The 25,703-nt window shown below is 38.2% G+C and overlaps 2 protein-coding genes across 4 annotated transcripts in view; one reads left to right on the forward strand and one right to left on the reverse strand.

Moving 5' to 3' along the window:
* The window catches only part of ttc27 (tetratricopeptide repeat domain 27), a 728,099-nt gene that overhangs the window by 357,626 nt on the left and 344,770 nt on the right, over positions 1-25,703 (forward strand). The window lies entirely within an intron of this gene.
* Positions 3,684-6,647, reverse strand: LOC100696681 (uncharacterized). Its single transcript, XM_003459462.4, has 4 exons — positions 5,955-6,647; positions 5,744-5,870; positions 4,874-5,042; positions 3,684-4,561 (listed from the first exon to the last, which is right to left on the reverse strand). Exons 1-4 carry the CDS (start codon positions 6,069-6,071, stop codon positions 4,390-4,392), a joined length of 585 nt encoding a protein of 194 aa, XP_003459510.2. The 5' UTR covers positions 6,072-6,647; the 3' UTR covers positions 3,684-4,389.

The raw sequence follows: 25,703 nt of genomic DNA on the forward strand, positions 1-25,703 counted from the left end.
TACCTGGCCCCCTGGCAACACTTTGCTAGACCCGCCCCTGCACAGTTACCAGCTATCAGCTACATAGAAAAGGATCCTGGTGTTATTTGTCTCTCAGAAACAATTCATAACGTCAACTCATTCATGTGACCTAAAAGGTAAACCTGTTTCTCCATCACCTGTTCAGCTCTGATGATTCAGTAAGGACATCTCCTGGTTTCATCTTCATGTTTCCCACTCACCAGATAACCAAACCAATATCATGACCAGCAGTTTTTACAGCTGTGGCTCCAGCAAACATCAGCTGATACTAGAAATTAATATTAAATAAATTCTAACAACAGCTGATCAAACGTGCTGCTGTTGTTTAACGCGACATCCGCTGGTTTCCTCTTTCTGGCGCGAAGTGGGCGATAAACAAACAAGGGAGAAAAGCCGATCAGCTGATCATTGATCAGTTTCATGATTGAAGTAGAAGGAGAGAATGAGAGAAGAAGGGGCAGCTGTGCAGCAAACACACAGAATAACTCCAGCTTTGTGTCTTTTTCATTCTAGCTGAAGTCCGGGACAAACTGTGTTTCTTTTCACCTCAATACGAAACGCATAATGTTTTCTCTGAATACGAGACAATTCCGTTTTTTAGGGGACGGTTGTCAACTCTAATAATTAACCTTATGAACAAAATAAAGTTCAACATCAGTAACATAGCACCCACCCAGCTGTATAGAAACCCCGTCATGCTAGCTAGCACGCAGTACGAAAAAGTCAGCATAACCAAAATAAACTCCACCTAAACTTGGTTTATATCTGACTCAGATAGAGTGCAGGTCACAACTTCTTACCTGAAGTTCAGTTCACCTGACACTCGGACGGGCGGCCGCTTCGGGTCTCTCCTCTTGCCTCCCCTTTCTCTCATCCACCTGCTGGCTTCCTTCCACCACTTGCTAATGTTACTGAATCTGTGGAAGCTCCGCGATAGCCACCACACGAAGTAACGAATAACGAGCCTATCTAAATCCCAGTAACGAGTAACGTGTTCCTGATTTTGGCATAATAACTAGTTACCGTGCTCGTTACCACAATAATAACGTAGTAATAACAAGTAACTTGATCAACACTGATAAAACCAAATGGTGACAAACACTCCTGATGACTTTTCTGTTCCTCTCATATAAACAGCTTTAGTCCCTCCTCTTTACCAAACTGTTGCAGCTAATTATTAATTATTAATTAAATCATGCACTGGCTTTAATTAATAATCAAGCTCAGAAGAGTAATTTCTTTAGTGTGGGTAAATTCATTCATGTAAACAGGTCAGCCAATAAAAAACGGCTTTTCCCGATAGCTATTTACTTATTAGCTTACAAACACACATTTCACTTACTGAAAAATTCCCATGCATCAGGGCCTTCCGTCAGTTAGTCCAGTTACTGTCGAGCACCTCATGCTGTCAGTTTGAAAACAGTCACTCAAGGTTATGGAGTGTAAACACTGGACCTGCTCTCAGCATCTGTACTCTATTTTTAATACCTGAACAGTGATATGCAAGTTTATTTGTGACTGCAGCAACCAGTCAAAGCTGTTGTCATGATGTTGCAACCAAATTTAACACCATCAAATGTGATAAGAGCTACTAATAATGGTAGAAAGCAGATTTATCTGAGGAGAGTTTTATCATTCTAATTTGACACAAAACCTATTTACTATAACACTGAGGGACAGGGGTTTAAGGCCTATACTGCAGCCGCACACACCGGGGGGCGACACAGATGTTTTGGCTTTACGTTTGGGGAATTGGTAGGTCGTCTGTGTTTTTTTTTTTTGGGGGGGGGTTTGTACATCATTGTGATATGGGTTTGTCTGTGGTGTTGGAGCTACATACCATGGCTCCACCCATGGTATGATTGCTACACTATGCATTCATTATGCATTCTTCCTGCAGTTTTGTCTGTATTAAGGTTCAGGTCCCCACCCAGCACTATTTACAAGTGCTCACATGCATGTCCATACAAACGCACACACACACACAAGAAAGCCCAGGGGAGTGTGTGAGGTAGGCAAGTCACATTTGTCAATAGTTAAAATTCTAGCTCTTTTTTTTGGCACTGCTTAATCAAAGTTAAAATTTGCTGATAATCTCCAGCAAATAAATTTTTTTTCACACGTTGGCGCAAGAGTGTGCACCTCTGTTTCTATGCCACATTCAGAGAAGCTGCATGATGAAAAGTTATCTAGTTATGGAGGTGCCATTTAAACTGTGAAAACTGTTTCTCTGCCATTTTGTAGGACACTCTGTCCTTTCTTTACTATTTTTATTAAACAGGAGCATGGAACAGTTTGGAGACCTGAACAGATAACGAGTGACGAAACGTTTCTTCCACTGAAAACAAGCATGCATCAAGACAGCATTAACCCTTCATGTTGATTTAGCATTAGCTGCTAACAGGCCTAGCCAGAGCAGTTAACCCTGCTAATGATGCCCCAAAGACCTGTTCCAAAGTAAGTTAAGGCCTGAAATACTTCAAAAAACGTGAGTGAGTTTTCTTTTTTGAGCAAAATGTAGTTTACTGCTAATCACAGCAGGGCATTAGCAAAGTGTTGACACTTGATTGTTGCTGTTGTCACAGATAGAGAAAGAGAAGATTGAAACTCAGCTCATTAACTAGCATGCAGCTGCACCTGTCAGACAAGAAGCTGTTAAGTTATGCCTGATTTAGACATCTGTGAAAAAGGTACATCATAACTTACAATGTAAGTTACAAACTGTAAACCCCTTTTAACCCTACGCCATAACCTAAATGGACCTTCCAGGAAATGTAACTACACGTCGGGTCGTCGCAGCCAGCACTGGCCAGTTCCTGTGCATTTCCTGTTACTTTCTCTCTGCAGTTTTTGAGATTGGCAATAATTGCCTCAGTTAAATAAATAAATAAATAAATAAAATAACAGCATAAATATAAGGACCCACAAATGTCAGCAGATTCCCAGAGGGAGATTAATGAGACTAATGAAACAGACGTTAGGGCATGAATGAAGAAGTAGAAAAGTCTGAGGACAAATATGTTTCACAAACGAATAAATAAATAAATACTCAGGAGGAAAAAAAAATCTTTTCCTAAGGGGTGGCACTATAAATGAAACATCGAGACACACACAGTATTTAAAACACATATATACTGTATCTGAAGATTGCATTAAAATACTCTGCAGGAAGTTGAATCAATACTTCAACTTTTACTGGAGTATTTTTTAACGCTAGTATCTGTACTTCTATTTAAGTACAGTAGAAGTACTGTGGAGTACTTTGTGCCTTATGTTAAATATGTTACTGTGGGAGCTAGTTAAAAATGTAATGAACCCTGAACTGTGCTCATGTTGCTCACTGGAAAATCTGCTCTAGCCTACTGAGCTGGCTTTCTGTTGTGTTGTTAGCTATTCTTCTTTGAAGAATAGCTGCAGTTAGCAATCTTCACTTGTAGCTATGTAGATGGCTTTTTTATTTGAGTTGTAGTTAGCTTTGTTTCTGTGACTGTAGCAGTTTAATGTAATTATGCATGGTTTTCCATCTTTCTAATTAGCCATCTGTGACTTTTGTGTTGTAGCTCTCTTTCAATAATTTTGTTTGTGTTATTTATAGGCCTTTTTTGTGACCATAACTATGTAGCAAGCTGCGCTTACAATAAAAAAAACAAAAAACAAAAAAAAACATTTTGAAGTTCTTTATTGCATATATAGATTACAGAGTAACATAAAGGTCAGGAATTTAGAAAGAAGTATGAACAGATTAAATTTAAAGTCTCTTTCTATATTTCGCCGCTCAATCATCAGTTTCTTTCTCTTTAAGATTTAGTGGATTCATGTGATATAATCTTTACAATAGCATATCATAACAATATCATACATCCAAACAAACAGAAAGGCTAACCTTAGGTTCTCAATACAAACAAAAATTCTTCTTGAAATGGGAAGAGCTTTTTGTTTCTAAAGGTAGTTCATCATTTGTGAGCAATGTTTATGTGTCAGGCCATGGCCCAAAAACAGTGACGATGGAGGTATGTTCAGCTTTTGCACAAACAAGTCAAACTGCATTTCTGTGTAATTGGAGACCTGCAGGAAGGAACATTCTACTAACGAACGAAATTAAAAACAAGGGCTTTTGCAAATAATGAGCAAATAAAGAAATAGAAAAAAACCCTGCAAAACACACACATTTAAAAAAAAAAAAAACCTTATGGAGATGTGTAGAACACAAAATCTGCTGATGCAAAAAAAAAAAAAAAGACAGTACATGATGTTTTTTTTTTTACTGCATTACTAACTTACTGGTATTTTGGAAAGTGAAAAAGTAAATTACGTATATCACTGTGATTAAATGATGAAAAGATTTAGTTCAGCTCATGACGTCTGCTGTCAGGCAGCGTAGATCCAAATTTCATTGTGGTGAGCAGGAGAGAAATATGATTCATATGCAGCTCCACTGTAAATGTCATGATCAAAGTTTTTTCCAGCTGTAATCAAGGCCTCACGAAGCTTCGTTGCATTTTCTTGGCCACTCTGGATGCTTGGAGTGCCACCGAAAACCCTTAGAGCAGACAACAAAGCAGAATTCTAGACAGCTTTCGGGTTAGCCAAAGCCTAAAGAGGTTAAGGCTTTGCTCTCCTTTTAATGCATTTAAAAATTTGCTATCACTGTTGTTTATTCTGTAATAATTTTGCATATCATGTGTGTGAAGCCTTCACGGTTACATCTCTTTCTGACCCCCAAACTGAAATCTGGATAAGTTTAGTTTCCTTTTGTTTAGTGGTAATATGTTTACAGATTTACAAAATAACTGCTGAATTAAAGTCTTTCTTGGTTTTCTGGGGAAAATAGATAAAAGGGCTTGCACCTCACCTTACATACACGGTGGCTTCAGGTTTACTTTCCAGTTGGACCAAGGGATCAGAATCTTCAGGTGTTTTGGTAGCAGGAGGAACAAACCATGACAAGGAAAACTCAGGATCACCTTTACCATCTTTGACCTTGATTAGTGCAGGCCAAGAGTCAGTAGGGATCTCAAAACCTGGAAGAGAAAAATAAGGAAAAATGTGCTATGAAGGTGCATTGTACTTAAAATGTGTGGGGCTGCAGAAATTCTGAGCTAAAACATTTCTGCAATAAGTCAGTGCTTTGTTTAGGGCGCTTCGTGAAATTTTATAGCCTTTAGTTATTTTTCTTAAATTCAATAATTTCCATTAATAATTTTCTTCTTTCTTTCAGTTTTGAATAAAACTCAAACAACTCTTTGTATGGTAAACCAGTTGTACCTCTTTTTTATACTTTTATACCTTAGAAATATATATTATATATATATATATTTTTTTTTAAAAAAGCTAAAAGTTTGTTCTTAGTCAAAAAGGACTCAGCTTGTTGTTCCCAGACTGCTGTGTTTGTGATTTCTATAAAGTACTCAATAGCTACCTAGAAAATACATAATAGGTCCTCTTAATAAATTTGTGTGATATTTAGGCTATGTTAGCTGAATATTGAATATTGGGGAATACCGGCTCCTTGGACCACAGTTACATTCAGAATTAATAATACATTACACATTTAATAAAATCCTGTCTTCCCTTACTTTGTCTAAATAGTGAATTCATTTTATTTGTATAGCTGTAATCCTCTTTTGGTCCATTTAAAACAAGTGTTTGAAAAGACGACAAAACACATCAACATTACAAAACAAATTACATCACACACTTGCACTTTCAGTTCCTCATATACCTGCTTCGGTTTGCTTCTTGGCGTAATCCTTCAGCTGTGAATTTGCAGCAAGGACATCACTGGCCTGGGAGCTGTCAACCTTGGTAGTGATCCAGGTGGAAGCATCATATAAGCGCACCTCAAAGTCCTGCACGCAACAGAAGCACAAATGTTAAAGAACCATTATAAAGAAAATGACACAAATTATATCTGAATTGTTCCAAAAACTTACCGGGTAGGCCTCAAGTACTTTGTAGTGGGGACACTTTCCCACACAAAAGTCCTGTCCTGTGCAGACTGAAACCAGAAAAAGTGCGAAGAGTGCAAACATAATCTGTGCCATGATCATAGACTCTCTTGATGAACTGAACAACTGCAGCTCTGGACGAAGTCCTGTTTAATAAGATAATCACAGTGTCATGTCTAAAGTTATGCGACACACCCACATAGTTCTTCAACCTGCAAGGCAGGCCAGTTTGCCTTGTTACATGCACGTCCTGTGACTGGCTGGCATTTCATGGTGACTGTGGGAGGTATTGTCCTCAACAAGCATTCTGTTGACGGCTAAACAAACATTCAGCAAATTAAAGCAAATGCTCAGTTACATGTTGCTTTATATTTTATTATGTTGCAGAAATAAGTCATTTTTGCATACGTGCATTGTTTTTTGTTTTCAGTCCTCATGTAGGGCAGGTGTGGGGAAACACGTGCCAGCCTTTCCTGATTTTTAAAGTACTGATGATGTTATGTCTGACATCAGCAAGTTAATATTTTTTCTTATATAGAGCCATTTAGTTGTGTAAATGTGTTAATCAGAAGAGTGGGGACAAAAATAATTTTATTTTATATGCTGGAATATGCAGAGAATGGGTTTAAATGTTAAACAAATTTATTCAAGTTAAAAACAGAGTCATAGAAAATCCTGAGCATTGTCTGACAGATGTTAAAATATTTTGATTTCCAAAAAAGAGGACACTTAGCTCAGTCATGAAGAACTTGCTTAAAGAAACATATTTAACATATTTAAACGATGTCTTCTCTGTGCGGTTAATGAATTATGAAATAAAATATGTCATATAGGCTTTTACAAGTCAACGAGTGCAAAAGAAATAACTTAAAGACCTCTGGAATTAAATAATGGAACAGAAATAATCCCTCATCTGCATAAGAAAAATTACCAGTACTGGGTCGGTATGAGGGCTGGACTGGGACAAAAAATTGAACAGGGCATTTTGACTAGAGACCGGCCCACCAGGTATTATAGGAAAAGCCATAAAGCCTTTGAATGAAAACAAACGCTGTTGTGACAGTGATGTACACTGTCTTGTTGGTATATGTATGATTTCTATACATTTTACATCAGATGAAAACTTTGGTTGTAAGATTCAGGAAATTATTTATTAAAAGCTAGACATTTTAAATGAGAATAAGAAAGAAAAGTATTTCTTTGACCCCCCCTTTCCCTGTTAATGCCCAACCTGGCCCCCTGGCAAAACTTTGCTAGACCCACCCCTGCACAGTTACCAGCTGTCAGCTACATAGAAAAGGATCCTGGTGTTATTTGTCTCTCAGAAACAGTTCATAACTTCCCTTCAACTCATTCATGTCACCTAAGGGTAAACCTGTTTCTCCATCACCAGTTCAGCTCTGATGATTCAGTAAGGACATCTGGTTTGGAACAGCCGTTTTTACAGCTGTGGCTGCAGCAAACATCAGCTGATACTAGAAATTAAAAGCAAATGAATTCTAACAACAGCTGATCAAGCTTAAACGTGCTGCTGTTGTTTAGCGCTATAAACAAACAAGAGAGAAAAGCCGATCATTGATCAGTTTCATGACTGAAGTTTCAACAGGCGAGAGAATGACAGGGGAGGCTGTCATAAAGTTCAACATCGGTAACATCGGTAACTTAGCGCGCACACAGCTGTATACAAACTCCGTTGTGCTAGCTAGCACGCAGTACGAGTTATTGTAAGTGATTGAAAAAGTCAGCACAATGAAAATAAACTACACCTAAACTCGGTTTATATCTGACCCAAATAGAGTGCAGGTCATAACTTCTTACCTGAAATTCAGTTCACCTCACGCTCCTGCCTTCGCTTTCCCTGATCCACGATTGACCTCCGCGTTAGCAAACACCGGTCGATCGGCGGTAGCCTCACCGCCTCGTATGTCTCGTTCGCGGCATGTCCTTTCTGTCACACACCGGTGGATAGCTGCCCTCTGTTGTAGCTCCACCACCAAACAACTCAGTTATTTTTTCCACATCGACCAGCATCATCGGCCCATATAAACGAAAAATAAGTCCAGCTAAGACACAGACCCTTGCCGAGCGATCGGGCGATGAAACAAATTTTAGCCACCTCACTATCAGCCAAGCCTGGGTGGTTTTTCACGAAGGGTCGCTAGCGGCGCTAGCTAGCTAAGCTAGCGGCGCTAGCTAGCTAGCCGGCTATCAGCAACACGTAAGAGAATTGTCGCTAATATGGGATGTCCTGATAAAACGAGCAGATATTTGAAGTTTACACACCTACATTCTCGCCTGAAAATATCTTAAAAGTTTATTTTGTGACCTAGAAACACGAAAAACAAGCATTATAGAATCCAAGTGGTGTCCGCCATTGTTTCACTGGCAGAGGCTAGCGGCGCTAGCTAGCTAGCCGGCTATAAGCAACACGTAAGAGAATTGTCGCTAATATGGGATGTCTCCATAAAACGAGCAGATATTTGAAGTTTACACACCTACATTCTCGCCTGAAAATATCTTAAAAGTGTATTTTTTGACCTAGAAACACGAATAAAAGACATATAAAACGAAGTGGTGGCCGCCATTGTTTACTCTGCAGAGGCGTGCTATGAATTGTGGGATATGGAGTTTCCGCCCAAGCATAAACTTTTTTGTTTGGCTGTACTACTCCGGGTATACCACTAGAGAGAGCCAACACACCACAAATGAAGTCTGTTTCTATGGGGCCAAAAGTAGAATCTTTCTCAGGAGGCTAGAAATTGGCCCAAATTTGCACTAAATTGCACTAATTTACATCCTGGCTGCATGCCAAATATCCTTGGGCAAGATACTAACCCCATGTTTGCCTGCTGGTGGTGGTCAGAGGGCCCGGTGGCGCCTGTGTCCGGCAGCCTCGCCTCTGTCAGTGCGCCCCAGGGCAGCTGTGGCTACAATGTAGCTTGCTATTCGCCAGTGTGTGAATGTGTGTGTGAATGGGTGAATGACTGAATGTAGTGTAAAGCGCTTTGGGGTCCTATGGACTAGAAAAGCGCTATACAAATGCAGGCCATTTACCATTTACCAAAATCTAAATATTTCAAAAACTATAAAAGTCATAAACACCAAAAGTCGTACCATACTAGTCCAGCTCCAGCCGCACAAAATGATCTAACATATGTAACCCTATTGTAAAAACTGTTTGGCAGAGGAGCGCGGGAAAATTTTCACTAAAATATTAATATTTAAAAAACTATAATAGTCATAAACATCAAAAGTCATAGCACACCATTCCAGATCCAGCCGCACAAAATGAGGTAACATATATGAAGTTTGTCTCAAAACTGCGGGGTGAGTTTCGCTGCAAAATTTCAGGCGGAAAAAGGAAAATAATAATAACTAGAAAAATTTGCATTTCCTGCGAAAATGCTGTGTGGATGCCTTAATGCTGAAGCTGTCTGCTGAAAAGCTGAAAAAGCTGAAAAGTTGCAAAAAGTTGTATGGTGGTGAAAAAAAAGTTTCGCGCTGAGCAGGATTCGAACCTGGCCCTCCTGGACTCAAGGCAGCTACTCACCTCACTGAGCTAAACTCATTCTCTCAAAAAAGAGGAGGAGGGACCGACAATTCTGTTAAAATGAGCAGAAGCTGCTCATTTTTTGTGCTGAGAAGAGGCGAAAAGGCTGAAAATTTTGCAGAAAAGAGATAAATCAGCAGAATTTCTGTAGAAAAGAGGTAGAACAAAAGAGAAAACTGAAAACAGATTTTGCCATGACCGGGGTTTGAACCTGGCCCTTCTGGTCTCTAGGTAGCTGCTCATCTCACTGAACCAAACTCATTCTCGCAAAAACAAGAGATGGAGAAATGGACAATTTTGCTAAATGAGCAGAAGCTGCTGAGAAATGTGCTGAGAAGAGGTGAAAAGGCTGAAAAATTTGCAGAAAAGAGGTGAATCAGCAGAATTTCTGCAGAAAAGAGGTAAAGAAGCAGAAAGTTGCGCTGAAAAGAGATGAATCAGCAGAATTTCTGCTCAAAAGAGTTTTTTTCTGAAAACAGCTGAGATTTGTGCTGATAAGAGGTGAAAAGGCTGAAAATTTTGCAGAAGAGGTGAATAAGCAGAATTTGGGCTGAAAAGAGGTGAAAATTCTGAAGTTTCTGCTGAAAAGAGTTCAATCAGCAGAATTTCTGCTGAACAGAGTTCTGCAGAACTCTTTTCAGAATTCTGCTGAAAAGAGGTTTTTTTTTGCCGAAAACAGCTGAAAAAGCTGGGATTTGTGCTGAAAAGAGGTGAAAATTCTGAAATTTCTGCTGAAAAGAGTTCAATCAGCAGAATTTCTGCTGAAAAGAGTTCTGCAGAACTCTTTTCAGAATTCTGCTGAAAAGAGTTTTTTTGCTGAAAACAGCTGAAAAAGCTGGGATTTGTGCTGAAAAGTGGTGAAAAAACCGAAAATTTTGATGAAAAGGGGTGGAAAAGCTTAAATTTGTGTTGAAAAGAGTTAAAAAAGTTTAACTGTTAACTGAAAGAAATGTTGCCATAAGCGGGATTTGAACCCGGGCCTCCCAGTCTGAGAACGGATGCTCATCTCACTGAGCTAAAACACGGCTCAACCGGGCAAGGAAAACTAGTGAGGCCACTGATAATGTGCAAAAATGGGCAAAAAATATTGCAAAAAAAATTCAATATCTCAAAAAGTATAGAAGTTATGAGCACCAAAAGTCATAGCAAACATTAGCAGAAAGAGCAGAATTTTTTAAAGTTTGAACTGAGAAAATCGGCTGAAAACTGAGGGAGTAGTTAAGCGGCAAAAAGTGTACGGAAACCCCAAGAATAATAAAGAACTAGAAAAATTTGCATTTCCTGCGAAAATGCTGTGTGGATGCCTTATTGCTGAAGCTGTCTGCTCAAAAACTGAAAAAGATGAAAAGTTGCAAAAAGTTGTATGGTGGTGAAAAAATTTTTTGCGATGAGCAGGATTCGAACCTGGCCCTCCTGGGCTCAAGGCGACAACTCATCTCACTGTGCCAAACTCGCGCACACAAGGAAAGAGATGGAGAGACTGATAATTATGGTGGAATGAGTAGAAGCTGCTGAGGATTGTGCTGATAAGAGGTGAAAAGGCTGAACATTTTGCAGAAAAGAGGTGACTCAGTAGAATTTCTGCAGAAAAGAGGGAAAGAAGCAGAACGTTGCGTTGAAAAGAGGTGAATGAGCAGAATTTCTGCTGAAAAGAGGCAGAAGGTTCTATATGTAGAAAAAGAAACACTGTTGAACCATGTGTGAAATAAAGAAAGAAATGAAATGAAAGAACAACCTGGTTCTGCTCAAATTCACCAATCAGAGGTACTGCTTCTGTCTGCTTCATCAGGCTGTTTACTTGTATGTATTTCTGCCATGTGGTGTTGACAAGAATCTGAGGTCCATATTAGAAAAGCTGCTAAAATCATAAAACTTTGCAGAATTGTAATAAATTAGCAATATAAATTACAGGTCTGTGATAGTGTATCAATTTGTAGTGAAAAAAAAATGTTGAACAAGGTGGGATTGAACTCACGACCTTTGAGCTGCAGAGCCGTGTCATTACTGATTGCGCCACCTGGAAAGGGGGCGGGGGTCTGAAAGACAGATACTTCAGCAGTCAGAATTAGATCGCGGTGAGAGGCAAAAAACGCCGTTTTTTGGAGTTACAAAACGTCGAGTAACTCAAAAACTAGGTGGCATAGAAGCATAATTCTTGTACTGGGTGAATCAGCGGACTTTGGTGTACTTTCACTGCGATTTTCATAGCTCGTTCTACCTCCGTCGCGGAGATATGACGAGAGAAGAAACGGCTTCATTTCCAGAGTTTGAAGACTGAGAGAAGGACAGATTTCCACCCCTCAAACAAACGTAATTCATTGCTCAACGATAAGATGATTGTAAAAACTGCTTGCACTGTGAGTGTCAGCAGTGTCTGAAGATATATTGGCACAAGCCTCATGTCCTAACTTTGCTTTGTTAAAGAGATATGGCAATTTGAAAATGCCTCCCGTTACAGAATTTCAGCTCTGAATTTCAAAACCTCCCTATAGACTTTGAATGGGGACTTGTCAGACCTTGTGTCACTCCGAGGCAAATTGCGAAAAAACGGTAAACCTCACAATAAAGATAGTGACATTGTCTGAAAGCCAGCAAAAATACCTACGTTTTGATGTATAATTTGTGGGGATTGAGTGGAAATTGAGTGAGTAGCAAGATGTTGTTTAGACATGAAGAGAAAATTCAGAACGGACCAGCACTCACTCTGACTTAATTGCATAGCAACCATAGCAACGCATGTATTTTCTGAAAAATCACAATTTTGCAACTGAAAACTTAAAGAGAGATAAGATTAAAACGGTAGAAGATCTGAAAAAGCTGAATCAGACAGGAATAGCCCAATAATCTGAGAACATTTTAAAGTTTGAATGGAGTTTCTAGGTGAAAGCATGAGAAAGTAGTTAAGTTTCAAAGACAAGCAAGTTTTAGCAGAATTGTGGAAGTTTCCCATTCATTTCAATGGGACAAATTAAAGGAAAAAAGTGTAATATTTTAAAAAGTATAAGAGTAATAAACACCAAAAGTCATAGCAGGAAAGAGCAGAAAGAGCAGAACAGTATAGAGTTTGAACTGAGAAAATCGGCTGAAAACTGAGAAAGTAGTTAAAGTCCAAAGAACGGAGCAACTTGAAGAATAATAATAAAGAACTAGAAAAATTTGCATTTCCTGCGAAAATGCAGTGTGGATGCTTTAAAGCTGAAGCTTTCTGCTGAAACTAGCTGAAAAAGCTGAAAAGTTGCAGAAATTGTAAAAACTTTGCAGAAGCAAAGGAACTTTGCTAAAATGTAGTAACTTAGCAGAACTGCAATATCTTAGAGGAAACATAATACTTGGCAGAAATACAATAGCATAGCAGAACTTAGCAGAAATATTGTAACTTACCAGAAACACGATAACTTCTCAAAAATACAAGAATTTAGGAGAAATAGTATAAGATAACAGAAAGAATATATTTAGCCAAACATTCTTAAACATTACAGAAATACTATGATTTAGAAAAACAGTACAACATAGCAGAAATGCTGTGATTTACCAGAGACACTGTAATATACTATGAATATTGTAATTTTATATAAATACTATGTTTTAGCAAAAATACTCCAGTTTAGCACAAATAGTATAATATAGTAGAAACACTATTCTATAGCAGAAATGCTATATTTAGAAAGAAAAATATAATATAGTAGAAATACTATGATTTAGCTGAAATCCTACAATATAGCTTAATAACAATGATTTAGAACAGATAATATGATTGAGCAGAATAGTAATAACTTAAGTGAAAATATTGGAAAGGTAAAATGATAAGCTGAATAAAAAGGAACATGGTTAAGTTCGCTCAAAACTAATTTTTGTTCACCTGTGAAAAAATAAAATAAAAATTCATTTAGAAAAAAAAAATAAGAAAAGCCAACAGATACACAAAATCAAATATGGATACACAAATCACCAAATACACAGAAAATCAAATATGGATACACAAATGTACAGTGAGAGAGACACACAAACAGGGTCTATGCCAGTCAACCAGTCTGAATATATTATATTTTTATCCACCAACGAGATGCGGCCCTAAAAAAGGTCTTTGTGTGTGTCTTTCTTTCTCTCTCTCTCTCTCTCTCTCTCTCTCTCTCTCTCTCACACACACACACACACACACACACACACACACACACACACAGCAGCAGCAGCAGCAAGTGAACAGGGGCTGTTAACAGCATGTTTCTAGGTCAGTCAAACAGCTGTGAGCTTCTCAATTTGAATCCACCAATCAGAGAGGTTGTGTGCTTTTTCCCGCCAAAACTGGTGCACCAAGTGCAGGCTTTTACACATGCAGCACAGAGAGAGACAGGATTTTTGCAGTCTATTTCTCATAGTGAGGACTCCCCTCAAACAAACAGCCATAAATTCCTAACCGTAGGGGCTAAAACAGTCATTCTGAGACCGTTTTGTTAAGAAGACATGGGGGAATCTTGAAATGTTGACCATTTAAAATACAAATATGAAATATTAGAGATATATGACATAGATGATTGGTGGGCTTAGAAGCCACGAAGGTCCCAATATGCAAATTTAAATGTGCCAGGACTCAGATATGATTGGCTGGCTGGGAAGCCATGAAGGCAACAATATGCAAATTTGAATGTGCCAGGACTCAGATATGATTGGCTGGCTGGGAAGCCATGAATGCCCCAATATGCAAATTTGAATGTGCCAGGCCTCAGATATGATTGGCTGGCTGGGAAGCCGTCCAGGTCCTGATAGGTAAATTTGAATATTACAGTCCTTACAGAGAACTGACTCCCTGGGGACCTGGCAGAAATATATAGAAATACAATGATTACCCAGAAATACTGCATTTAGTAGAAATACTATGTTTTAGCACAAATACTATAAAATGGCAGAAATACTATAATTAAGCAGAAATATTATATTAAGTACAAATCCTATAAAATAGCAGAAATAGTATGATTTAGCAGAAATGCTGTATTTAGCACAAATACTGAAAAGCAGCACAAATGCTATGACTTAGCACAATAGTAATAACTTAAATAGAAAAATTGGAAAAGCAGAATGGACAGCTGCAAAAAGTCCCACAAGCACAGAGAGACACACACAGGATCAAATTCAGTCAACCAGTCTAAATATATTGAATTTAAATCATACAATAAGATGCTCCCATAAAAACTCTCTCTCGCCCTCTCTCTCTCTCCCTCTCTCTCTCTGTCTCACACTCACACACACACACACACACACACACACACACACACACACACACACAGGGAGAGAAAATCAAGCTTCTAGGTCAGTCAAGCAGCCTGGGAGCTGCTAAATTTGAATCCACCAATCAGAGAGGCTGTGTACTTTTTCCCGCCAAAACTGGTGCACTAAGTGCAGGCCTTTACACATGCAGCACAGAGAGAGACAGGATTTTTGCAGTCTATTTCTCATAGTGAGAATTCCCCTCAAACAAACAGCCATAAATTTCTAACCGTAGGGGCTAAAACAGTCATTCTTAGACCATTTTATTCAGAAGACATAGGGGAATCTTGAAATGCTGACCATTTAAAATAAAAATATGAAATATTAGAGATATATGACATAGATGATTGGTGGGCTTAGAAGCCATGAAGGTCCCAATATGCAAATTTAAATGTGCCAGGACTCAGATATGATTGGCTGGCTGGGAAGCCATGAAGGCAACAATATGCAAATTTAAATGTGCCAGGACTCAGATATGATTGGCTGGCTGGGAAGCCATGAAGGTCCCAATATGCAAATTTGAATGTGCCAGGACTCAGATATGATTGGCTGGCTGGGAAGCCGTGCATGACTTGATATGTCAATTTGAAAATTACAGTCCTCACAGAGGATTGACTTCCTGAGGAGCTGGCAGGAATACATAGAAATACTATGATTACCCAGAAATACTGCGTTTAGTAGAAATACTATGTTTTAGCACAAATACTATAATTAAGCAGAAATATTATATTAAGTACAAATCCTATAAAATAGCAGAAATAGTATGATTTAGCACAAATGCTGTATTTAGCACAAATCTTATAAAATAGCAGAAATAGTATGATTTAGCAGAAATGCTGTATTTAGCACAAGTACTGAAAAGCAGCACAAATGCTATGACTTAGCACAATAGTAATAACTTAAATAGAAAAATTGGAAAAGCAAAATGGACAGCTGCAAAAAGTCCCACAAGCACAGAGAGACACACACAGGATCAAATTCAGTCAACCAGTCCAAATATATTGAATTTAAATCATACAATAAGATGCTCCCATAAAAACTCTCTCTCGCACACACACACACACACACACACACACACACACACACACACACACATACATACACACACACACACACAGGGAGAGAAAATCAAGTTTCTAGCTCAGTCAAGCAGCCTGGGAGCTGCTAAATTTGAATCCACCAATCAGAGAGGCTGTGTAGTTTTTCCCGCCAAAACAGGTGCAGCCGTTTTTACACACACAGAGCACAGAGACAGGATTTCTGCAGTGAATTTCTCATAGTGAGGATTCCTCTCAAACAAATGGCTATAATTTCCTAACCGTAGGGGCTAGAACAGTCATTCTTACACCGTTTTGTTCAGAAGAGATGGGGGAATCTTCCAGTGTTAACGATTTATCATTAAAATATGAATTATTGACGATATTTGACTTCTAATGCACCATAACTGAGTAGAGGCAAGCAAAATCTGCCTTGACTTGCCCTCAAACAACGCTTACTAACTCTAAATCTATTTGGAATATCGATATCATTCTTTCACCGTAAGAGACAGCAGGCTTTGGTGAACAGTCATGGAAATTTTCAGGTCTCTGTGGAAATCTATCAAAAAGATATGACGAGAGAAAAAAGTGTCCCATTTCCAGAGTTTGAAATCTGAAGAAATCTGAGCGAGGGACGAATTTCCTACCCTCAAACAAACCCAATTCATGGCCAAATGGTAATAGATGAGAAAACAATTCTTGAATTGTGAGCATCAGGAGTGTCTGAAGATATATTGGCACAAGCCTCATGTCTTAACTTCGCTTCGTTGGGGAGATATGACGATTCGAAAATGCCTCTCATTACAGAAATCAAGCGGTGATTTTAAACGAACTCTCCATTGACTTTCTATGGGGAATTTTGAGACTTTGTGTTGGTCTGAGGAGATTTGCCAAAATTCTATAAATCTCACAACAATGATAGTGACATTTTCTGAAAGCCAGCAAAAATACCTACGTTTTGATGTATAATTTGTGTGGGTTGAGTGGAAATTGAGCGAGTAGCAAGAAGTTGTTCGGACATGAAGAGAAAATTGCCAAAGGTACAGTGGCTCACTTAGAACCAACTGCATAGCAACCATAACAACGCATGTATTTTGTGAAAAATCACAAAGATGAAACTCAAAACTTGAAGAGGGATAAGATGAAAATGGTAACAGATATGAAAAAGCTGAATCATTCATGAATAGCCCAATAATTTGTGAACATTTTAAAATTTGAATGGTTGTTCTAGGCGAAAGTATGACAAAGTAGTTAAGTTTCAAAAAAGAGTAAGTTTTAGCAGAATTGCGGAAGTTTCCCATTCATTTCAATGGGACAAATTAAAGGAAAAAAGCTTAATATTTTAAAAAGTATAACAGCAGAAAATAGCAAAAGTCATAGCAGGAATTAGCAAAAATAGCAGAATAGTTTAAAATTTGAACGGTGAAAATCGGCTGAAAATTGTGGAAGTAGTTAACGGACGAAAAAACGGGAGCAACTTGAAGAATAATAATAACTAGAAAAATTTGCATTTCCTGCGAAAATGCAGTGTGGATGCTGTAATGCTGAAGCTGTCTGCTGAAACTAGGAGAAAAAGCTGAAAAGTTGCAGAATTTGTAAAAACTTTGCAGAAGCAAAGGAACTTTGCTAAAATGTAGTAACTTAGCAGAACTGCAATATCTTAGAGGAAACATAATACTTGGCAGAAATACAATAGCATAGCAGAACTTAGCAGAAATATTGTAACTTACCAGAAACACGATAACTTCTCAAAAATACAAGAATTTAGGAGAAATAGTATAAGATAACAGAAAGAATATATTTAGCCAAACATTCTTAAACATTACAGAAATACTATGATTTAGAAAAACAGTACAACATAGCAGAAATGCTGCGATTTACCAGAGACACTGTAATTTACTATTAATATTGAAATTTTAAAAAAAAATACTATGTTTTAGCACAAATACTGTAATTTGACAGAAATACTATCATTCGGCAGAAATACTATGTTTCAGCAGAAATACTCTGGTTTAGCACAAATATTATAACATAGCAGTAATACAATTATATAGCAGAAATGCTATATTTAGAAAGAAAAATATAATATAGTAGAAATACTATGATTTAGCAGAAATACTGTAATCAGCACATATACTGTAACATGACAGAAATTCCTCCACTTAGTAGTAATACTATAACATAAAACAAATGTTATGATTTGGCACAAAAACCATAATTTGGCAAAATACTACGATTTAGCAGAAATACTATGATTGAGCAGAAGTACTAAGATGTAGTAAAAGTACTTTGATTTAACAGAAATACAATTATGGAGGAGTAATACTTTAAAATGGGAGAAATATTGATACACACACACACATACACAGAGCCTAAAGGGAACAGTATTTGTGCCATGGAGTGTTAAGAAGAATCTGAGGTCCATATTAGAAAAGCTGCTAAAATCATAAAAGTTTGCAGAATTGTAATAAATGATGAATATGAATTAGTGGTCTGTGATAGTGTATTAATTTGTAGGGAAAAAACACATGTTGCCCAAGGTGTAATTGAACCCACGACCTTTGGGTTGCAGACCTGTGTTATTACCAACTGCGCCACCTGGAAAGAGAGCAAGCGCCTGGAAAACAGGGTGATGAGCAGTCAGAATTAGATTGCGGTGAGAGGCGAAAAACGCTGTCTTTTTGAGTTACAAAACGTCGTGCAACTCAAAAACTAGGTGGACTAGAAGCATAATTCTTGTACTGGGTGAATCAGCGTACTTTCGTGTACTTTGACTGTGATTTGCATTGCTCTTTGTACATCTGTCGCTGAGATATGACGAGAGAAGAAAGGGCAGACCTCAGATATGATTGGCTGGCTGGGAAGCCGTGCAGGCCCTGATATGTAAATTTTATATGTATCAGTCCTCACAGAGGATTAGCTGCCTGGGGACCTGGCAGAAATATATACAAATAGTATGATTAAGCATAAATACTACATTTAGTAGAAATACTATGTTTTAGCACAAATACTATAAAATGGCAGAAATACTATAATTAAGCAGAAATACTATATTTGGCAGAAACACTATATTTAGTACAAATCTCATGAAATAGCAGAAATAGTATGATTTAGCAGAAATGCTGTATTTAGCACAAATACGGAAAAGCAGCAGAAATGCTATGACTTAGCACAACAGTAATAACTTATAGAAAAATTGGAAAAGCAAAATGGACAGCTGGAAAAATCCTGAACATGCTAAGGGTCCCTCAAATCTAATTGTTAATTGAAAAAAAAAAAAATCAGCAAAAAAAGTATAACAGTCACACAATCACAAATATGGGCACATATGGAAACACACATGCACAGAGAGACACACACAGGACCAAATTCAGTCAACCAGTCTAAATATATTGAATTTAAGTGATATAATAAGATGCTCCCATCAAAAGGCTCTCTCTCGCTCTCTCTCTCTCTCTCTCACACACACACACACACACACACACACACACACACACACGCACACACACACACACAGAGCCTAAAGGGAACAGTATTTGTGCCATGGAGTGTTAACAAGAATCTGAGGTCCATATTACAAAAGCTGCTAAAATCATAAAAGGTTGCAGAATTGTAATAAATAATGAATATGAATTAGTGGTCTGTGATAGTGTATTAATTTGTAGGGAAAAAACACATGTTGCCCAAGGTGTAATTGAACCCACGACCTATGGGTTGCAGACCTGTGTCATTACCAACTGCGCCACTGGGAAAGAGAGCAAGCGCCTGGAAAACAGGGTGATGAGCAGTCAGAATCAGATTGCGGTGAGAGGCGAAAAACGCCGTTTTTTGCAGTTACAAAACGTCGTGTAACTCAAAAACTAGGTGGACTAGAAGCATAATTCTTGTACTGGGTGAATCAGCGGACTTTGGTGTACTTTGACTGTGATTTGCATTGCTCTTTGTACATCTGTCGCTGAGATATGACGAGAGAAGAAAGGGCAGACCCCAGATATGATTGGCTGGCTGGGAAGCCGTGCAGGCCCTGATATGTATTTGTATGTATCAGTCCTCACAGAGGATTAGCTGCCTGGGGACCTGGCAGAAATATATAGAAATAGTATGATTAAGCATAAATACTACATTTTTTAGAAAAACTATATTAAGCACAAATCCTATAAAAAGCAGAAATACTATATTAAGCAATATAAATATCCTCTAAAAATCCTATAAAAAGCAGTAAAACTGTACTATGATTTGGTAGAAAAACCCTAATTAATCAAAAATACTAAATTTGGCAGAAATAGCAGAAACACTATATTTAGCACAAATCTTATGAAATAGCGGAAAGAGTATGATTTAGCAGAAATGCTGTATTTAGCACAAATCTGATAAAATAGCAGACATAGTATGATTTTGCAGAAATGCTGTATTTAGCACAAATACTGAAAAGCAGCAGAAATGCTATGACTCAACACAATAGTAATAACTTAAATAGAAAAATTGGAAAAGCAAAATGGACAGCTGAAAGAATCCTGAACATGCTAAGGGTCCCTCAAATGTAATTGTTAAATGAAAAAAATCAGCAAAAAAAAGTATAACAGTGACACAATCACAAATATGGACACATATGAAACACACATGCACAGAGAGACACACACAGGATCAAATTCAGTCAACCAGTCTAAATATATTGAATTTAATCATATAATAAGATGCTCCATAAAAACTCTCTCTCGCCCTCCCTTTCTCTCTCTCTCTGTCACACACACCACAACACACACACACACACACACACACACACACACACACATAGGAGAGACAAGCAAGTTTCTAGGTCAGTCAAGCAGCCTGGGAGCTGCTAAATTTGAATCCACCAATCAGAGAGGCTGTGTACTTTTTCCCGCCAAAACAGGTGCACGCAGCACAGAGAGACACAGGATTTTTGCAGTCTATTTCTCATAGTGACAACTCCCCTCAAACAAATGGCCATAATTTCCTAACCGTAGGGGCTAGAACGGTCATTCTTACACCGTTTTGTTCAGAAGAGATGGGGGAATCTTCAAGTGTTGACAACTTATCATTAAAATATGAATTATTAAAGATATTTGACTTCTAATGCACCATAACTGAGTAGAGGCAAAGCGAAAACTGCCTTGACTTGCCCCCAAACAACGCTTTCTAACTCCAAATCTATTTGGAGTATTGATATCATTCTTTCACCGTAAGAGACAGCAGGCTTTGGTGAACAGTCATGGAAATTTTCAGGTCTCTGTGGAAATCCATCAAAAAGATATGACGAGAGAAAAAGTGCTCATTTCCAGAGTTTGAAATCTGAAGAAATCTGAGCGAAGGACGAATTTCCTACCCTCAAACAAGTGTAACTCATCTCAGAACGGTAATAGGTGAGAAAAAAATTCTTGAATTGTGAGCGTCAGGAGTGTCTGAAGATATACTGGGACAAGCCTCATGTTTTAACTTCGCTTCGTTAAGGAGATATGACGATCGAATATGCCTCTCATTACAGAAATCAAGCGGTGATTTTGAACAAGCTCTCCATTGACTTTCTATGGAGAGTTTTCGACTTTGTGTTGGTCTGAGGAGATTTGCCAAAATTCTATAAATCTCACAACAATGATAGTGACATTTCTGAAAGCCAGCAAAAATACCTACGTTTTGATGTATAATTTGTGGGTTGAGTGAAAATTGAGGAGTAGCAAGAAGTTGTTCGGACATGAAGAGAAATTGCCAAAGGTACAGTGGCTCACTTAGAACCAACTGCATAGCAACCATAACAACGCATGTATTTTGTGAAAATCACAAAGATGAAACTCAAAACTTAAAGAGGGATAAGATGAAAACGGTAACAGATATGAAAAAGCTGAATCATTCATGAATAGCCCAATAATTGTGAACATTTTAAAATTTGAATGGTTGTTCTAGCGAAATATGAGAAAGTAGTTAAGTTTCAAAAACAGTAAGTTTAGCAGAATTGGGAAGTTTCCCATTCATTTCAATGGACAAATTAAAGGAAAAAAGCTTAATATTTTAAAAAGTATAAGAGCAAAAAATAGCAAAAGTCATTGCCGGAATTAGCAGAAATAGCAGAATAGTTAAATTTGAACGGTGAAAATCGGCTGAAAATTGTAAGTAGTTAGTAAAAAAGTCAAAAAGTCAACTGAAAAAAGAAGAATGAGAAAAACCTACTGGAAGCAATAAAATAAAACTAGAAAAAAAATTTGCATTTCCTGCGAAAATCAGTGTGGATGCTGTAAAGCTGAACTGTCAGCTGAAACTAGCTGAAAAAGCTGAAAGTTGCAGAATTTAAAACCTTGCAAAAAATGAATAACTTGCAGAAGCAAAGAACTTAGCAAAATGTAATACTTACAGAACTGCAATAACGTTAAAGAAAACATAATACTTGGCAGAATACAATATACATAGCAGAACTTAGCAGCAGAAATTAGAATAATATGTAACTTAGCAGAAACAAGATAACTTTCAGAAATACAGGATTTTAGCAAACATGGTACAAGATTACATAGATACTTTATTTAAACAAAAATACCTAAACATTGCACAAATACTGTGATTTAGGACAAATACTACAACATAGCAGAAATGCTGTAATTCAGCAAATATATGGCACAAATAGAAAGAATATGCTCAAATACTATGATTTTGCTCAAATAATATGATTAAGCAATAATACTAAGATTTAGCAGAAATACTGTATTTAGCACAAACACCGAAAAGTAGCAGAAATACTGTAATTAGCATAATAGTAATAACTTGCACAATTACAAATATGGACATGGTAAATGGCCTGTATTTATATAGCGCTTTTATGGTCCCTAAGGACCCAAAGCTCTTTACATATCCAGTCATTCACCCATTCACACTGGTGATGGCAAGCTACGTTGTAGCCACAGCCACCCTGGGGCGCACTGACAGAGGCGAGGCTGCTGGACACTGGCGCCACCGGCCTCTGACCACCACCAGTAGACAACGAGTGAAGTGTCTTGCCAAAGACACAACGACCGAGACTGTCCGAGCCGGGCCTCGAACCGGTAACCTTCCGATTACAAGGCGAACTCCCAACTTTTGAGCCACGATCGCCCCATATATGGAAACAACATGCACAGAGACACACACAGGATCCAATTCAATCAACAGTGTAAATATATTGATTTTAAATCACACAATAAGATACACCCATAAAAAGGCTCTCTCTCTCTCTCTCTCTGTCATACAGACACACACACACACACACACACACACACACACACACACACACACACACGCAGCAGCAGCAGAAGCAAGTGAACAAACAGGGGCTGTACATACAGTGTTTCCTGTATGTTTCTAGGTGGGTCAAAAAGCCTGGAGCTGCTTAATTTGAATCCACCAATCAGAAAGGCTATGTACTTTTTCCCGCAAAACAGGTGCACCTGTTTTTACACACGCAGCACAGAGACAGGATTTGTGCAGTCTATTTTTCATAGTGAGATCCTCTCAAACAAATGGCTATAATTTCCTTACCAGCTGCCACTGGGAAAGACAGTGAGCTCTTGGGAAACGGGGTGATGAGCAGTCAGAATTAGATCGCGGTGAGAGGCAAAGAGCGCCGTTTTTTGGAGTTACAAAACGTCGTGTAACTCCAAAACTAGGTGGACTAGAAGCATAATTCTTGTACTGGGTGAATCAGCGGACTTTGGTGTACTTTGACTGCGATTTTCATTACTCTTTGTACATCCGTCGCTGAGATATGACGAGAGAAGAAACGGCAGACCTCAGATATGATTGGCTGGCTGGGAAGCTGGCAGAAATATATAGTAATAGTGTGATTAAGCATAAATACTACATTTAGCAGAAATACTGTATTAAGCACAAATCCTATAAAAAGCAGAAATACTATATTAAGCACAAATCCTATAAAAAGCAGAAATACTATTAAGCAATATAAAATCCTATAAAAATGGTATAAAAGCAAAATACTGTAATATGATTTGGTAGAAACTATAATTAATCAGAAATACTATATTTGGCAGAAATACTGTAATCAGCACATATACTGTAACATGACAGAAATTCCTCCACTTAGTAGTAATACTATAACATAACACAAATGTTATGATGAGTTGAGCGGCTGGTACTCTGGTGCAGTCAGCACAATCTGGAGCTGAACACTCTTAAAACTGTAGAGATGACAGTGGACTTCAGGAGACATCCTCAACTCTGCCCCCCTCATCATATCAGACAGCCCTGTGTCGACTGTGGAGATCTTCAAGTTGCTGGGTACCACCATCTCCCAGGACCTGAAGTGGGAGACCAACATCAACTCCATCCTCAAAAAGACCGCAGAGGTGTACTTCCTGAGACAACTGGGGAAGTACAGTCTTCCACAGGAGCTGCTGATCCAGTTCTACACTGCAGTCATTGAGTCTGTCCTGTGCTCCTCCATCACAGTCTGGTATGGTGCAGCCACTAAACAGGACAGGTGCAGACTGCAGCGGACTGTACGGGCAGCAGAAAGATCATCGGCGCCCCCTGCCTCCATCCAGGATCTGTACCTCTCAAGAACCAGGAAACGGGCAGGGAAAATCATCACAGACCCTCACACCCTGGACACAGACTTTTTGATCTGCTGGGAACAGCCTGCAGACCAGGACCACCCGACACAGGAACAGTTTCTTTCCCCTCGCCATCTCCCTTCTAAACAGTTGAACTGTCACACTGCTCCCACTGCCAGACTGCAACTGCACCTTATGTACATTCTGTAGTATTCATTCCACCTCATTTCATTTCTGTATTTTATGTATATACGTTTAGATTAGTTATTTATAGTTGGTTTACACAGCTTTGTGTATGTATGTGTATGCATGTGTAATGTATATATAGATACGTGTGTGTGTGGGTGCGTGCGTGTGTGTGTGTGTGTGTGTGTGTGTGTGTGTGTGTGTGTGTGTGTGATTTACATTGCTGTGCTCGAGAGCCACCATCTACCGGAACCAAATTCCTTGTATTTGTCTGCACATATACTTGGCCAATAAACACGATTCTGATGATTTGGCACAAAAACCATGATTTGGCAAAAATACTATGATTTAGCAGAAATACTATGATTGAGCAGAAGTACTAAGATGTAGTAAAAGTACTTTGATTTAAGAGAAATCCAATTATGGAGGAGTAATACTTTAAAATGGGAGAAATATTGATACACACACAATTCACAGAGCCTAAAGGGAAGAGTATATTGTGCATGGAGTGTTAAGAAGAATCTGAGGTGATGAGCAGTCAGAATTAGATCGCGGTGTGAGGCAAAGAGCGCCGTTTTTTGGAGTTACAAAACGTCGTGTAACTCAAAAACTAGGTGGACTACAAGCATAATTCTTGTACTGGGTGAATCAGCGTACTTTCGTGTACTTTGACTGTGATTTGCATTGCTCTTTGTACATCTGTCGCTGAGATATGACGAGAGAAGAAAGGGCAGACCTCAGATATGATTGGCTGGCTGGGAAGCCGTGCAGGCCCTGATATGTAAATTTTATATGTATGATCCTCACAGAGGATTAGCTGCCTGGGGACCTGGCAGAAATATATACAAATAGTATGATTAAGCATAAATACTACATTTAGTAGAAATACTATGTTTTAGCACAATACTATAATGGCAGAAATACTATATTAAGCAGAAATACTATATTTGCAAAACACTATATTTAGTACAAATCTTATGAAATAGCAGAAATAGTATGATTTAGCAGAAATGCTGTATTTAGCACAAATACTGAAAAGCAGAGAAATGCTATGACTTAGCACAACAGTAATAACTTATAGAAAATTGGAAAGCAAAATGGACAGCTGGAAAATCCTGAACATGCTAAGGGTCCTCAAATCTAATTG

The sequence above is a fragment of the Oreochromis niloticus genome, linkage group LG13 (genome assembly GCF_001858045.2).
Source record: "Oreochromis niloticus isolate F11D_XX linkage group LG13, O_niloticus_UMD_NMBU, whole genome shotgun sequence".
Classification (NCBI taxonomy): domain Eukaryota; kingdom Metazoa; phylum Chordata; class Actinopteri; order Cichliformes; family Cichlidae; genus Oreochromis; species Oreochromis niloticus.